The following is a 16914-nucleotide window of genomic DNA, read 5'->3' as shown; positions in this document are numbered from 1 at the left end:
GACTGGGAATACTAAAAGTGGAAGAACCCAATTCAGGTTCAGTCTCCACCATATTTGAAAGTAATTCTTTCCAATTTAGTGTCAGCTCTGCCAAGGTACATTCAGGTATGCACAGGTCACAGTTGTCATGGCTACCATCCAAAAGTAAAGTACCCTTGTCCAAGATTGAGCCAGAGTTCATGAATCTGACAAGCCTGTCAATGGGTGTTTTCTTAGCTACACTGATAGGTCCCAGTCAGCCAGAACAGTTAGCCATGCATACTCCACATTTTCACAAACAGACCATCACACCACAAACGCATTTGGTTGTTTTGAATTTATTAATATTTATTTCACTCTTAAAAGCCCAATCCATACGTGTCATGTACATCCACTGCTGTGCTGTGTGCTGCTGAGTATAAACTTCACAAACCTCTCTTCTACATCTAGTCATGGCTATCGGCAATTATCAGTGGACTGGTACGTCATACCCATCGTGCTGATTTTACCTAGATTTTTATCACTGCACTTTCACCTCGCCATTTTCCGGTGGCTTCAATAAGATCTTTTTAGAGTTAATTTGCATTGTATTGCACAGTAACCATGGATATGTATTTACATATATTTTATAATTCCATGGGTGTAGCACACCCAGAAGTATTTGACACCATAGATGTTCTGGAATCATAGCTGTCTTGCCTCACCATGCTTTCTCAATTGTACTTTCTTGTCACAGCTTCCTGACAGGTCCTGAACATGGAGGGACTATTGCACAATAGGCTTAGCTGCACTGCGCAATGATGCAAAATTACAGTACATCTGCTTGTAATCCTACAAGGCCAAACAAAGCCATGTGCTTTGAGAGAGGTTTCTCTGGAACATGAGCTCAGCTGAAGACCTTTTTTTCTCAGCAATTTCTACAATTACTCTATGTGATGTTCGATCCCGATGTACTTGTGCTTAAGCTCAGATGTCTGCACAATAAGAGCCATACACTAATGCTGGATCTTTAATCCTCCAAAAACACGCACTGATACTTAAGCCCACTGGGGCTGCCCACATAAAATATAACAGCCCTGTGCAAGGTGAAGTTAGTCATCACCAAAATGGCGGGTCTTAAGCAGCCTGGGGTGTGAGGGAAAATTCCATCCTCTCGCCTCATCCAAAACAAATAATGAGATCTGCAGTTTCTGTACACAAGATGCCAGTTCTCCAAGAGCTTCGGTCACAAACAGCATGCACACACGGTTCAAACGCCAGGCTCACAGTCCTGACTGTGCTCCAGGCATTACTTACTCACAGCTCAATCCTGGGGCATTTCACGTCACTGTTGACAAGACAAAGGCACCGCAGATGCTCGTGAGACCATCGATCTGTCAGGAAACTGGAAGGAACGTGCAGGCCTGACAGCTCAATTTGGGCTGTCTCAGTGGCTCGCTTCAGACTGGGTGGAAACACAATGTTTGTCATTAAATGATTGAGAATATTTGTGTGTCACCCGCGGAGCCCCAGTGATTTGGGAAATCGTTCCAGCATGCCCTCTGACCGTGTGAACATTTTAACAGTAAGAGACCATTTTTTAATCAAATCTTGATGTCATACTTGAACACAGTGTGGACAGGCTCATCTTTGTGTGAACCGAGTTAACTCTGCATTCCCATCCTCTATCCATCTGGCGGCAGCTATGCCAGATAACTGTCTGAGTGTCATGCTAACACACCTTCAGGCTCCTCAGAGGTTTCACTTGCCATTCGCTTGACTCATTACTTGAAGTACTCCTAACACTTATGTGATGCTCCAGCTTGTTCCAACCACCTCGTTAAAGGCCTTCTGCTTGCTTGAAGCAGGGAATATTTCAATAGCTAGACTTCTTTTTTAATTGAATACTTTTTCAGTGATCACAAGCACAGAGACAATCAAAGACCACACATATCCCCTGGGAACATAACAAATATGAGAAGGGGTGGTTGTGTTCTGGAAATAACAACACATTGGTGGGTCACTGGCGTTTGTGTGATAACTCAACTCCATATTTTTAATGAAACTGTATGGGCATCTGAAACAAATGAGGAATCTCCGTCATACACTGCATTACCACAAGAGCCAGGGTAAATGGACACACAGAACTCCAGTCAGTGAGGGACTGCTTAAAAACAGCTGTTCAAACAAATACATGACCAGATGGCGAATATACCCAGGAGATTAAAAGCATTTTGTACTAAAAATATGTAAACTGTATAGAAGTATGTACATAATGTGGTCATTTGATATTATATTGTTTACAGATTTAAATGAACCATATCATGCCATTGTTTTATAGATTAAATGAGTGTAAGATGAAATTGACTTGATAAATGAACAAAACATTGCTATGATATATGAATATTCACACTTCCAACATAATTTATGATTATATATATCAGTATATATACTGTAATTCATCCATTACCAGTGTTAACATGAAACAACATCTGCAACATTCTTTGTTAACACAATCCACTTGGGCAAATGAGTGAAATAAAATCCTGATGAAATCAATACACTGTATATTAATGTGAATTCAACCATACATCTTTATGTGTATAATAAAACAAACTATTAAAAAAGCAAACTAGTTTGCTCCGTTTCTCAAAGTAATGGTGCAAGACATGACACTACACCATTAGAAGATGGCTTCAAAAGCAGGGCACTTGTGGCTTTTCAGTTTCTTCAAGGCCTTCCTGAACTTGCCAGATTTGTCCCATTTGTGGATGCCGGTCAGGAGGTACTGTTTGCCTACTTTGCGACCCATAATCAAGTAGTTGGTCCCCAGGTTGTCCAGCTGCTGGCAAGGACAGTCTGCTCCATTCTTCAGGATCAGCACAAGCTTTTTCAAGTCATTCTTGTTAAAACTGCCAAGCTTCACAATCTTTTTCCTCTTCTGTAGAATTACTTTTCGGTCTGCATTCTCCTTCTTCACCTCCTTAATCTTGGTCTTAATGGCTAAAACAGAACAATAAAATCTTGAAACAGCTCAAACAAGCAAGCAAAGATATATGACAATGATACTTGCAATAAACTGTAATCCTTATCATCAACAGCACCAAAGGAAAGGCCAGGCAAAAGAAAGACAAAAAAGTCATGAAAATGCCTTTGAAGAATAATTTCCAAGAAGCCCTTGAAAACCAGATTTGTAGTTTGTGGCTGAAGTTTTGGCAACAATAAATGCCTCATTTACGGACCCACGGCTTTACACAACACTTGAAAGGTGTGTTTTCTTTTCAGTCTGTAATTCCTTAATGTACGCCACGAATTGGAGCACGGCTCAGCTGCTTTTGATAAATGCATTTTATGTTCCAAGGCGCTTTTCCCCTGGTTTATGTTTTTCAGATGCTGTTCTCTGTTAATTGTGTCAAGTGAAGACATGTGATGCACTCCACTACTGTCCACTGGGGTTTGTGAGGATAAGATTCTTGGGCGAGTTTCAAAAATCCTAAACGCTGTTCTAAAATCGTGCTCAGGACAAGGGGCCATACTATCACTCTCAATATTTCGCCATATATACACACACCCTGCGTATGGGTTTGCAAACAATAAGACTGCATGTTGTGACACTTTGAAGAGGAACAGCGGAGGTCCACACATTCACTTGTGTTCCAAGCTCTGACTGTGCATGGGAGGCTCATCCAAAGCTCTAATATACTCACGTAAATATAAACACACAGACCGCTATGCATACAAGAGTGTGTAATATACTGGGTACAAACAGACTGTTTGGAAAGGTTAAAAATGTAATTTGTTCATTCTAGACTATTCAAGGAATCCTCGTCAGTAAATTACAAAATTAGGCCCTGAAAAGGTAGGGCCATGTAGCATGTTCAGAAGACAAGTTTAGTACGTTTAGATTTGGATGATTGTTTAAGTGCTACAAGTTGTTCCATTTCTCCCATACGCACACTTTGTTTATGCCTTTTATTTTGCACCAACTAGCAGGCATGCTGTTGAAACAGCCTAAGCATACATTTCTAGTACTGTCAAAATAATTTTGACAGGTTTCCATGTTTCATGAGCAAACCAACCATGCCTCAATCTGATCTAGGGGAATAAAATGAATTAATTATTCACTGCTTGTCTCTTGAAACCTTTTTTAACAGCGGTATGAGAGTGAAATTAACATAAAACTTTGAATGGTCTCTGACATCTGCAATCACTTCAAACAACAGTTAAATCAACAAGAAGACAACAATTATCTCCTATTGATTGTTGAGCAATGCTGGTACCATGCTGAAAGTTGTGGCTTAAATCACTCTCTGGTGGTTGGCAAAAGGTCCTTGCAGTGTTTGTGTTTTATCATGTACAATAAAAGGTCCCATGAAACTGTTGCCATCAGCAACCATACTTCCTGTATTTGCCAAGCTCCAGAGATTTAAAAGAAGGGACTGATTATGACGAAGTATCAACAACATCAATGTGTCCTGATTACAGGCAGCACAAGAAGAGAATAGTTCTGGGTTTGGAGGGCACAAAAATGTAGAAATGTCCTATCCACAAAAAAACCCAGCAGAGAGATCATTCACCGAGCCTATTCTGTAGTTATGGCAAAGCAAGAAGTAATCTATTCCTCGTGAAGGAAAAAAAAAAGAAAAGAAATGAGAGAAGAGAAGTGGTTCCTGGTGGTTTGGCCGATTGCATTTGAAAAAACCACCAGCAGCAAGATGACAAAAAGAAGGTCCTCAAAAATAAACAGAGCTAGCCGCACTCTGGCCCTTGTTTACTCCGGCACTCTCCCTACTCACACATTGTTACGCATCAGCCACACATGTCAGCTGGATCCACATTGTCTGTGAGGATGTGTATTTATAACATGTGCTAGAATACTGGCACAATATTGCAATATTACACAATACAACACAACAAGATTATTATTGAAAGCAAATGTTAAAAAGCCATAAACTTGGCAATCTGCGCAAGTCATCATGATGGGATGCTGTCGATGGAATTTTGATAAGTGAAGGTATTACTGACCATATGACCGAGTTCTTCCATTGTTGTCAATGCCAAATCTGATTAAATGAATATCTCTAAAGTGGCTGAAGCTTCTCCAGCTTATTTTGTGAATGACTCTAACATTTAATTATTGTTGCTGAGAGACCATTTCCCTTGCAGTCCCATTTTCTGGTATCTGTTTTCAAGCCAGCTGTTTTTGTTCCTCTTAACTACTGTGACAAAGATGTCACTTGTGCACACAATCAGTCAGAGTTCTCCAGCACACATATTTTCCAAATCTGTGTTTTCCTGATATATGGTGTGCAGTCTATACAATGCACAGCGACTTGCATCACAGCCCACACTGCTGATGTTTGTGTTTTTGTTGAAACTCAATTAAAAACCCACAACACACAAGTTTCAAAACTTGTCATACGCTTGACAGTAAGACCTTCCAGACTTGTGTGTAGTGGAACATGCCTCAGAGAAGGCTTCATGTTTGGTCTTTGTATAGTGCAATACACACACTCTTTAAGTAATCTGCTTTGCATGGCTCTCCAAATATTGTCATTTTTCTTTTGGTCGTAATTCATTTAATAGATGTGGTTCCTAGGCCCAGTGTGAGTGGACTCTTTATAGAGATGTCTTATTCAACAGCATGAATACTGTCTTTGCCTTAGATCTAGAGATATTCTGGAGTTGTTTTGCTAATGTGGGAACACTATTTATTGCTGATCAATTACTGTGTAATTACAGTACTATTGCTCAGTCCAAATATTTGCCTAATCAGTTTGACAGATCTCAAAATTGAACACAGTGCAAGTTCTACTCAAGGAATGTGACAATGTGGGTCACGTTAAAATAATATAAAATAAATACCTGACAACACATAATAACATATATCACAAGGGTCCTCACCAAATTCACTAGCACACATATGCTCCAGTACAGCATCTATGCTCTGCTCATTATCACAAGGTGGGCATACAGGAGAGGGGCCTGTAAAACAGAAATGAACCACAATTAACACAATTACAAAAATGTTTACCCTCAGCACACACAAAGTAAACTCTAGACACATGGAGTATAGTAGTGCATCCATGTAAATAGTTTTTCATGCATCAGTGTAAAATAAACATGATCAAGATTTATGGCTTATACTATCAAAACACCCCACCACGAATACTCATATACACATTAAACATAATTGCAGCAGTTTACAGTGACAGGCTCAAAAGAAATCATTAATCACTGTCAGCATTGTGTGGTGGAAATTGCAAAATCCTGGCAGGAAATCTGCGTGGGGGTGGGGTGGACAGATCTTAGTTCCTTAGTTAGGATCAAATCAGACACACAACTGGCTATTCCAAAAACTTATTTTAAAAACACATTCAGTTTAACACAGATCAACCTTGTGACACAGTTCTCAAAACTACAATCAGTTAAAAATGTTAAAAAGACTTTTACACATAAAGAATGGTCCCTGGCGATGACTCCTGAAAGAGATTTAAACTTTCAACGTGAAACAGTGAAGCACTGCTCATTTACAAGACATGATAAAAGGGCATACGAAAGTATTAAATGCATATTTACAGATGTGTGTGACAAAAAAAATGAAATGAGTAATTGAGGGTGCATTTTTAAACTGCCTACAACAACATATCTAGATGCACTCTTTCACCTGTGGAGTTTAGTCCACAAGTCCGAGATTCAGAGTCGATTAAATGTTTGTCTTACTTGGCTTTAGTGGCATACCATATATGTTTTCATGTTTAAATGAGGATTTCCTGTCACGAAAAATAGCTTGGTCTGCAGCTGAATGCCCAAACAGGACCATTTTGAGAGAGGTCCACCGTTACTTTTGGAACAGATCCAGCACACAAGGTTAATTACCCCTGAAACATTCCTGTACAGATATCCCATTTATAGGATGATACCTCTTCAAAGCACTAGTACACAACAGTGGTGTGTTGCACTGGTCCACTTTATTTGGATCAAAACTCATGTTTTTAGAAATATGCATAGGCTCTTCATTACCCTCAGCAAATGTTCTTACAACATTGTTAAGCCTGGCATAAATCCATGTAACTGCCTTTTACCGTTGGTTTATCTTCAAAAATAACTTTTTGAACGTTTTTGAGTCCCTGTTGGAACAACATATTTCTTTCTAGGTCTTATTCAATTAGTTACTGCAGTTTCTCCTATATTTTTGTATTGGTTATGCTACTACCCAGCTCCTATGATGTCACTGAACAATTCGCATGTGAAACTAAATAACTGTGTAATTAAGAGAATCCTTTACATATTCAACAGTATAAATGACCGTGTAAAACTGGCTTCAACACACTTACCAGACATAGGTGACTCTGAGGTACTGGTTACATTCATGGCAATACACACATCACCCACAGGGAATTTGCTGCAGGTAAGCATCTCTGGCCAGGGAAAGCCAAAAGACTCCATGATGGGAGTGCAACTGTCACGGACCGCCTCGCACAGCCAGCGGCACGGGTAAACGGGTCGGTCCATGCATACCGGGGCAAAGAGGGAGCAGAGGAACACCTGGGTACCCGGATGGCAAGCTTTGTGAACCAGAGGCACCCAGCTGCCAGCTTGTTGCTTGATCTCGGCCATGGTCTCGTGGTCCAATAAGTTGGGCAGCAGCATCTGTTGGTAGCCTACATTGTGGCATAGTCTAAGTTCTTCTGGAATGTCAATACACTGCTGGGCTTTCCCGTAGCTGTGTCCCCCGTTCCAGCTCAGGTACTCGTATTCGGATGCCTCACACACAGAAGCGACTAAGACCAGAAGAGTCCAAATCGGTGAGGAAATTCTCCAGAAGCTCGCCCGGGAAAAGTTTTCCATTGTTTCGTTGATCAACAGGATCTATGCAACGACAAAGTAACAAATCCGTTCGTGCTCGATTAGAGACAACTTCAACTTCCCTGCTGCTGGTGCTCGGACAAGATAAGCAGACTTCCTCCTCCTAGCCAGTGATTTTGCGCTGAACTGAGTGGTGACACTGCCTGCCCAGCGCATTTAGCTGCCCTGGCCAATGGAAGAGCAAATATGTCTCAGTGCGCTCAAATTGCTCAATAGCGGGTCGACTCCCAGCGCAAAGTGGATCCTGCATTACATTTACTACAAAAAATTATAATTTGGGTAACTAGGAAGCATATACTGCATGTTTAAAGTGTTTTGTGTCTTAGAGATTTTTAGAGAGGTAGGAGAAAGTAAAAATGGAGAAACACACCAACAAGACAGCAATGACTTTCGTAAGGGGCGCCAAGTGTAACAAACCTTTTTTTGTTAATAGAATGCTTTCAATTATGGATTTGTTTTTAATTACTTTGTCGATAAAGTCAGAACTGCATTCAGTCTTTTGTCAACAAAATAAAAAGCACATCAAACAATTTGGTGCAGGACATCCGTTTTGTTTTCTGTGAAAGAATGTTCTATCTTCAATATTTTTGGGACACAATGCTAAGGCGTTTGGGTATTTCTTGGACAAAACGCATTAAGATGGATTTTAATGTATGCATTTCTTAGTACAGAAGGCATTCTGCTTACACATGGAGCCCCATACTTTTACACATTTAGAATCACAGTTTGAGCATTCAATGTAATGTTATTGGTTATAGACTATGTGTAATATGCAAAATAACATTTGATGTTACATTGGTTATAGAACAAGAAATAGGTTAAACATAAACATGTATCCAGTATTTCAACACTGTGCAGGGGTTAGTTTTATTATTTGGTATAACTTAGTGAGTCTGTCTCAGTGAAACTACACAGTGGGTTGTCTGAAGCTCCCCTGCCAAAAGCAGTCCTCAGCAGTCCTCCTGTCAGGCCCTGTGTTGCCTGTTGTGTGTCTAGTCTCTAATAAAACTGTCTGTTCGAAATGAGGAATAATCGACAGGAGGACCTCCACTTCGAAACCTTTCTGTAATCCCATGGTGAAAATAACCACAACTGGAAAATAAATGATATGAAGAACACATGTTGCATGACATGCTCTCCATATCTCCTCCAAACAGTGATCACTCACACAAAAGCTTGTTGAGTAGATTTGTGTTTCCATGACATACACGATTTCTGTCAATCTTTTCTGTTCAGTTTGTCTGGTATTCTGCTACTGCTGTGCTGTCATTTCAGAAATATAGTGAAACAATGAATGTACATTCAATAAATCCAGGAGCCCATGCATTCCAGGAGGAAAGTAAGAATATGGTCAAACTTCTCTTCTGTGTGGTCATGCAGCAGTGTGTGCGCAGAAATATATTTCTTCATCTTCTCAAATGTATTCAATTGTGTTCTGTGTCACTTTAATAGGAGTTTTCCTGATCTTAATCTAATGCCACATTGAAACAGTGCTTGCTGTGAAACGTGTGGGTTCCTGTGGCTTGGCCATGAGTTTGATGCAGATGGTAGATTGACCCACAACAATGCAGTTGGGAGCTCATATTCTCACAGTTACTCCCGCCCCCCTTTCTCTCTCTCTCTCTCTCTCTCTCTCTCTCTCGCCCACCAGAACAAGCCACAAGAAACACTCATCCTATTTCCACTTCAGAGAACTGTATATGTTCTACGATAGTGCTTATGGAAATTATACCTGCTGTGAGCACTAGGGGTCCATGCTCCTCTGGTCTGAGCCTTATGAGCTGATGGTTAGTTCGGCCTAACACTTTCATTGCAGAATGAACTGCCCAATACCTCTATTTAAACCTATGATATACAGCTAATAATGACATAAGCCAGAGAAATGCTAATTGTTTTAATGTACAAGAAAGGGAATATACTGAGAGCAAGACATTCTCTTTGGTAGGTCTTTTACCAAATACTTAATTAATAAACATATGAGGAGGTTTTTCCTCAAACTCTTTAGGATTTCTGCCTATATGTTTAATTTGATGAAACGCTGCAGATGTTTTTGGGAAGGCGCCCAGATGCTGCATGATTATAGGCCCACTATGAAACAATAAAAAAATGAAGTTTAATCATAGGATGAGGATCTGCAACAACAGCCCCTGGAGGTCACATCCATAGTGATACTAGATCAATAAGGCAATTAGCAGGGCCATACATGAAAATAAATGGTTTGTTTTCAGGTGCAAACACCAGTCTGTATAGAATGCACAAATAAAGGGGTAGCCCCTGATTCAGCACCCAAGGTTGACTATAGGAGTTTTCTGCCAAAAAATCAAGTGGAAAATAGTTTGAATCCTGTCAGATCTAAGTGTTCTTACAAACACAAAGAAAGAAGGGCGTGGAGAATTATAAGGATTTTTGAGCTGTAGGAATTTGGATCCATGGTATGCATGAAGCTGCATATCAGAAACTACAAAACAATATCAATTCAACCGCAGCAAAAGCAACAACTAATACATCCCTGAGTTGGATGAAATGCACTAAGCCATAAAGATGTTTTGTGTTAAGAAAATTGCTTGAAGATGGGCAAGGGAACAAACGCTAACCATTAATTTTCATCATGCACCATTGTGATTCAAACAGACCATGAAGATGTGAAAGTACAGTTCAATATGTGTGGTTCATTTTTCAAGCCAAATATGAAGAATACAAAGTGTTTGTTGTAGATGGGAAACTTAGCTGTAATTAACACACTTGAATGTAAATAGCAAACTAAATCGCAAAAAACTAAAGTAATGTTTAGGTGCCACATGCTTAAAGAATTATAGTGTGCCTTTAATATTTTTCTTTATTCTTGCTTTTTTTTAAAGGTAAAGTCCTGAAAATGAGTTTGCTTCAATAACTTGAATACAGAGAATGTTGCTTTGAATTACTTAATTGAATACTGCTGTGTCTGTACTGCACTGTTAGGATCCATAATTGATAGTGTTCGGCAAGTCAATATTATCCTAAGGCTTTATTCTCTACGTACTGTCCCTGTATGACCTACATTCAATACAAACATCTTTCCTGAAATATGAAGGTGGATTCTGATAACTGAAAATTTGATAAGAAGATACAAGACATGGGCACCACAACACTTTGACGGCTATTGACTAATTTATAGATGGTAACAATAATATGGGACAGTGAGGTGAATTCAACATTTAAAAAAGGGAAGGGAAGTCTGTTGAACACACTTGTGTGAACAGTACAGAGGCTTTAACTTGGCTGTTGACTTTGGACCTAATTAGAAAGGATTCGTGCAGTGGGATAAATTCCTCTTTTATTCCTTGTGGAGGTCTACGGCCCACATTTGGAGCTCCATCAGTTGGGATGAACTGAAACCTTGGGGACTGCTAATGAGCACCATTTGGTTTTCTCATTAGGAACACATGTGAGTGAGCAGAGAGGCAATGCACCATTACATCAGTGTTCAAACCTAACTGAACTGATGGATTTGTTCATAGTCCATACAGCTCCATTAATTTCAACCACTTGGTCTCTGCATTGCGTATGGGTCATGTACACTGTCATAAATCATATCTGCCAAAACTGCTGTATGTAATGGGAAATGTGGATGATTGTGTGTGAGTGGTTATCTGAGAGCAGCCTTTGTCATCATCCACATTCTGAAAACTATATTTATTTACCATAATAAAGTCATTCCTCAAGAGGTCAGGCCATTTTAATTTGGTATGCAATAATATCTCTGGAAGAAATCCGAAGGCATTTTCTGTTTTTCAGATCTTGACTCATAAACTGTCATAAACTAAAGAGAAAACTAAACTAAAGGGAAAAACATCACTGTTATGCAACACAACCTCATTATTTTAGGGAATATTTTGATCATTCAGATTTTAGATACTCGATTACCTTCATGCAGTGGAATCTGACAGTCCAACAACTCAAATGAAGTAATAATAGGTATTATAATTTTGGGAGCATGCCGCTTTTACACAAGTAAAATGTACACAAATTAATATTAAAAATGTTTTAAATGTGGTTAAACTGGCTAATATAATATTACATTTATAATACAAATAGAATTACAGTATATAAAATAGATTGTCTAATAGTATTATTCATGTATCAGCCTGTATTGTCGCCTACCTCCAGGGAAGCTTTATTATGAAAATATTGTTTCTACCCGGACGTTTTACATGTAGTCCTACAGCTAGGAGGAAGACGTCTACCATGGCGGAGGTAAAGCGATTAAACTGTATAAATATAGCTATGTTTACCGTACCTAGTTGCATTTGTATATTTTAAAACAATAGTTGTTCGCTGTGTATTTCATACTGCCACTTACGGTTGACAACTTTTGGCTTCGAGATATCTCCTGGAAATTAAGCTAACTTTAACGTTAGCTAACTATCGTATATCAATAACGTTAGCTATCGCTAGGTGTCCTGTGTAACGTTAGCTGGTCAGTTAGTTGGCTCACTTTATCCACAGTTATCGTTGGCCTGTTCGCATTTACTGGTTGATCAGACTTAAGTGGTAGGTTAATTAACTGCGTGTTTTGTAATATGTAGTGTCCAATACGTAAGAAATATGTTAGGGTGGGGGCATTACGATTGTATTTAAGAAGGGATTGTATTTTAGCTAATAGTAAACCGAAGCAAGCTATCGCTAGCTAGCTAATGCTGCATTATTGTGAGATGATAAACAATCTAGTCCTTCCTGCTAGTAAGTGAACGTAAGCAAGTTAATGTTTGATGTGGATAAAATATGAGTAACGACAACTTCTTCGACGGACTGTTCTAAGTCAGCAGATTGGTTTGAATGCGTTGTCTTGTTAAGTGACAATGTGTATTACAAAATGTATTGTTTAACTAACGCTTGACAAGTAAATGACAGTTATTGTTACCCAATCGTCATCGATTCTAGCGAAAGCATTTATCGGTGTCGTGTGTAATTGTTTGGATTACAAATATTTTTCATTCAATTCAATTGTATTTTATATAACAATAACATTGTCTCAAAGGGCTTTACAGAGCCAGGGCCTGAACCCTTTTCACTTAACGTCAGCCCTTATTGTGGTCAGACATGTTGTTTGCTTACCACACTGTTTCTTAATTCAAAATAGCATTCCTACATATACAACAATGAAACACTATACGATACCTATACGCTGTGTTGCTTCCTCTATCCAGACGCACAGCTTGCAGGACCTGCGGCAACAAGCAGCGATAGCCTCCAAAGTGTTTGTTCAGAGAGATTACACTTCAGGCACAATATGCAAGTTCCAGACCAAGTTTCCATCAGAGCTTGAGACCAGGGTTTGACTTTCACTTAACACTTTGAATATGTACAATTTTATAAACGTTGGTCTGACTGCTCCTCGGGTCAATTGTCATTTAAAATAGTTTTCAATCCTCTGTGTTAATGATTGTGTTAATGATGTAAACGTGTCTTAAACCTCTGCTGTGAATGTGCTGGCTCTTCTCCTCTCTCAGATTGATAAGCAACAATTCGAGGAGACCGTCCAGACTCTCAACAACCTCTATGCTGAGGCTGAGAAGCTGGGTGGCAAGTCCTATCTGGAGGGTTGTTTGGCCTGCCTCACAGCCTACACTATTTTCCTCTGCATGGAGACTCATTATGAGAAGGTGGGGTAACTCTTCCCGCTACACCACCAAACTAATATATTCTTGAATACTTTATTACCTCATGTGATCGTCATCGTCATTAACATTTTGGTTAGACTTGTTTGTGTCAATGTTTGACTGAACAATTTAACCATCCTTTGACAAACAAGATTCAGCAAGCAAAAATTGTTAAATAAATATGTTGTGGTATAATGCTGTTCCTTTACATGGTGTATTTGGTATGTTTCCCCAGGTGCTGAAAAAGATAGCCAAGTACATCCAAGAACAGAATGAGAAGGTCTTTGCACCACTGGGACTGCTCCTCACTGACCCCATTGAGAGAGGACTCCGGGTCGTATCCTTTTCTGACAGAGCTTCTGGAGTGACACAACAGCATTCCAGCATTGTATAAGTTCAATGGCCACAGCTTTATGTAGCCATATTGCCATTTCATGTTGTGGTCCGACCTCAGTTAATGAACCTCGCCCAAGCTGGCAGCAATGGGCAGTCAGAGAACAAAAAAAAAAAAAAGTGAAAGACTACAACTGTTTGAGCATGTGAGACAGAAAACATCCAGACAGTATCAGACCATGGACTGGCTTGAGCCTCAAATAACCCATCATGTCAACACCCTCTCCTGTATCATACCACTGAGCACCGATTTGGTTGCTCCTTGATTCACCATGGAAAGCTAGCTAGCAAGCAAACAAAGGTTTGCTGTGCATTGTTTCAGAGTAGTGGCTCACTTATTTCAACTTGGTTTCTCTTCCCTCTGACATTCTTGTTGGTAGAAATGCGGCAGCATTTACTAGCATGCCTAAAAAAGAAGGAGAAACTGACTCTGTCAGTTGCAGGTAATGAATTAAAGGCCTGGCTCTTTAAAAGGGAGACAAACACAATGTCTCAGACCGAGCCGTAAACAGTCCCAGCCAATCAACACAGTGCTTGAGGAGCACAGAAGGGAGGGGTGTGATTTGATTGGCTGTTGAGCTCAAACGTCATCCTTTCGTGAAACCCAAATCACAGACTGCATCTTTAATCAAGATAATTTTCTGTCTGTAAATCACAGAGCATTCCACCCACACTTGAATCCCCTAAATCAAGTTTTCTAGTGGCCAAAATAGTGTTCAGGAGCCCTTTGAGATCGAGTCAAATGTCTTGTGAAACTAATCATGGAATGTGAACTGTCAGAGATGCTTACTGCTGAGTTTAAGTGCAAGGCAATGTCTTTTCTCCCTTTGATTTCTAGAGATAATATCCTACGCTGGCACATTAACCTGCTAAAGAATGTCTATGTCCTGTTTCACTTGTTTAGCAAGTCAGTGATAAAATGTCTGCACTCCTGACACCCCCACCTTTTACAGCTGAGCACAGCACAGAACAGTACATGGACCCTGATGGCTAAAGTATGGTGGGTGCTGGATTGTGTATATGAATTGAATTGTTATGGAGTTTCTTGCTATCTTTAACTCATTCATTACCAGGTTGAAATCACCATCTATGAGGACAGAAGCATTGGCTCCAGATAAAAGAAAAAAGAACTATCACCAAAGGTAAGCAAGGTCCTAGAGACTGTTTTCTCCTTGTTTCATTACAACCACTAGGTCAGATTCTGTAATACTTCTTCCACAATCACAAAGCATAATTCTTCTGAGATCATTGTTGGGCCTGTCACACACACTTATCCAGTCTTGGAGGAACGGACGTGTTTGAGGATTAGGAAGTAGGTCATTATTTTTATATTTCCTGTATCCTCAGAAGTGGTTTGGAATGTCTGCGTCTTGGATTTATATGGCCTTCACATTTCATTTGTTCGGAAACATGCTAGTAATTAAATATGGACATGTCGTAGCCATTTTTCGCCTCCATTGTGAGAAGGGAACTGAGTTTAGCTGGCTACTGAGGGTTCCGTTTAGTAAGCTACATTAGCCGCAAGTAAATGGTATTCAGAAGCCATTATTCTTGTAAGGATATCTATTTTTTTAAGATTTTAAATGCATAATAGGTTTTCTCCTTTTCTTTCCTTCTAGTCACCCTGGAGTACATCCCTTTGGTTGGCCTTCTGACTCTTCAGGCCTGGCTCCTGACCCTCCTCTCAACACAAACTCTATGGTCCAGTCTTTCTACTTCCTGTATACTTTTTCTCTTGTGAAATCTGGACTTTTCTTTCCACTCGGGAGGCAAATGATACTGTATTCTGGAAGTGACTTGAGTACTCTCTGACCACCGCCCCTCCTTTTATTTACACGTTGATATACATAATGAACGTTTTATATTTGTACAATGATGTATTTACTTTAAATTTACTTTGAAGTTGCAAAATGTTTTTGTGCCATGTTTTATTTTTACTTCGATATAGTTTATCCAAGACCCCACACTCCCCACCCTTCCTCACATGCTGTGTACGTACTTGTCTGGAGCAGAATTTCCATATTGAGTGCACTCCCCTTATTACTCACAGGGCAGAACCAGCCTCCAAGGTGTGATTGTTCAGAGTTACTTAATTCTGGAAAACAAGTAAATGATCTTATGTGAAATTGCCAGAATGTGTAAAATGTTCTTTAATATGTATCTGCATAATCTGTACACATTTATAGTGACCGGACAGGTCCTTGCTGTGCACGTACCTGACTGTACAGTAAACACACAGTAGCTGGTAGCCATTTTCATTGACTCTTGAATGATGTTGTTTATCTTTATCATTCAGTGCAGTTAAGAGTTCTCTCCCAACATGAGATTATAGTGATCCTCATATGCTCCTAAAACCCATGACACTATGTTTTGAAACGTATGTTCAACACACTCAACATCAAAGACTCTTTGACCTGTGTTACAGAATGAAATTCTTACTTCCCGTGCCCTTAGTGTGGTCCTTTCTCTATCATGAATAGTGTCTCACAAAAGCACCATTAAAACCTTAAAGTATCTATTACTTTTAGTGTCTCTCATTTGATTTATGACGGCTATTAATTTGCTTTTTGTCTTTTTTTCCCTCATTTGTTATTTTGCTTTTTTTTTCCTTTGCAATTGTGTCCTGTATTATAACAAACATGTCTTTTCTGAGAAAATGTTCTCAACACAATTATTTAAACCATGGATCTGTAATGTATCGTAATAAACAGAATGTTTTGAAGTAGGAGGACTGGTGGATGTATTTTTTGTACAATTATTGTTTTGCCACCATCACTGACCTCATATACCTAACAAAATAAAGGCACAAAAAAAAACATTTACCAGAGATTATAATTGATAGGGGCCACATTTTTATGTTAAGTAATTCCGGTAAAGACTGTAATAATAGGAGTTTTATAAGGGCCAGTTAAAATAACTTGATACATTCCTTGTGTCAAAAGCATCAGAATAGGAGTTCCTGGGTGTCAAAGCAGTAAACATTAAAAGAAAAAAATTCCTTCAGTGAGTCAGCCTCTTTACCAGCAAACCGCCCCACTTCCTTCCCACTGCACTG

At 39.4% G+C, this 16914-nt stretch overlaps 2 protein-coding genes across 2 annotated transcripts; one reads left to right on the top strand and one right to left on the bottom strand.

Annotated features, from left to right (window-relative positions):
* Nucleotides 1–1999: 1999 nt before the first annotated feature.
* On the bottom strand, nt 2000–7939 carry sfrp1b (secreted frizzled-related protein 1b). The gene is made up of 3 exons (XM_080846913.1): nt 7296–7939; nt 5863–5943; nt 2000–2961 (listed from the first exon to the last, which is right to left on the bottom strand). The coding sequence occupies exons 1-3, from the start codon at nt 7807–7809 to the stop codon at nt 2642–2644; spliced, it is 915 nt and encodes a 304-aa protein (XP_080703039.1). The 5' UTR covers nt 7810–7939; the 3' UTR covers nt 2000–2641.
* A 4095-nt stretch (nt 7940–12034) lies between these two features.
* On the top strand, nt 12035–16585 carry golga7 (golgin A7). Its single transcript, XM_080847648.1, has 6 exons — nt 12035–12060; nt 13014–13139; nt 13317–13469; nt 13702–13803; nt 14933–15001; nt 15479–16585. The coding sequence occupies exons 1-5, from the start codon at nt 12052–12054 to the stop codon at nt 14975–14977; spliced, it is 435 nt and encodes a 144-aa protein (XP_080703774.1). The 5' UTR covers nt 12035–12051; the 3' UTR covers nt 14978–15001; nt 15479–16585.
* Nucleotides 16586–16914: the final 329 nt, after the last annotated feature.

Source organism: Sprattus sprattus (assembly GCF_963457725.1).
Source record: "Sprattus sprattus genome assembly, chromosome: 11".
Classification (NCBI taxonomy): Eukaryota; Metazoa; Chordata; class Actinopteri; order Clupeiformes; family Clupeidae; genus Sprattus; species Sprattus sprattus.
Note: the sequence above shows the minus strand (reverse complement) of the source record. Positions and strands in the feature narration are given on the sequence as shown.

What these genes read in the sequence shown, in the direction of transcription:
- golga7 (XM_080847648.1), top strand. An exon ending in CATCAGAGCTTGAGACCAGG is followed by an intron (nt 13,140 to 13,316) that starts GTTTGACTTTCA and finishes CTCCTCTCTCAG; the next exon opens with ATTGATAAGCAACAATTCGA. An exon ending in TGGAGACTCATTATGAGAAG is followed by an intron (nt 13,470 to 13,701) that starts GTGGGGTAACTC and finishes ATGTTTCCCCAG; the next exon opens with GTGCTGAAAAAGATAGCCAA.
- sfrp1b (XM_080846913.1), bottom strand. Translation starts at nt 7,809, where the DNA reads ATGGAAAACTTTTCCCGGGCGAGCTTCTGGAGAATTTCCTCACCGATT. An exon ending in CTCAGAGTCACCTATGTCTG is followed by an intron (nt 5,944 to 7,295) that starts GTAAGTGTGTTG and finishes TCTGTTTTACAG; the next exon opens with GCCCCTCTCCTGTATGCCCA. An exon ending in TATGTGTGCTAGTGAATTTG is followed by an intron (nt 2,962 to 5,862) that starts GTGAGGACCCTT and finishes GTTCTGTTTTAG; the next exon opens with CCATTAAGACCAAGATTAAG.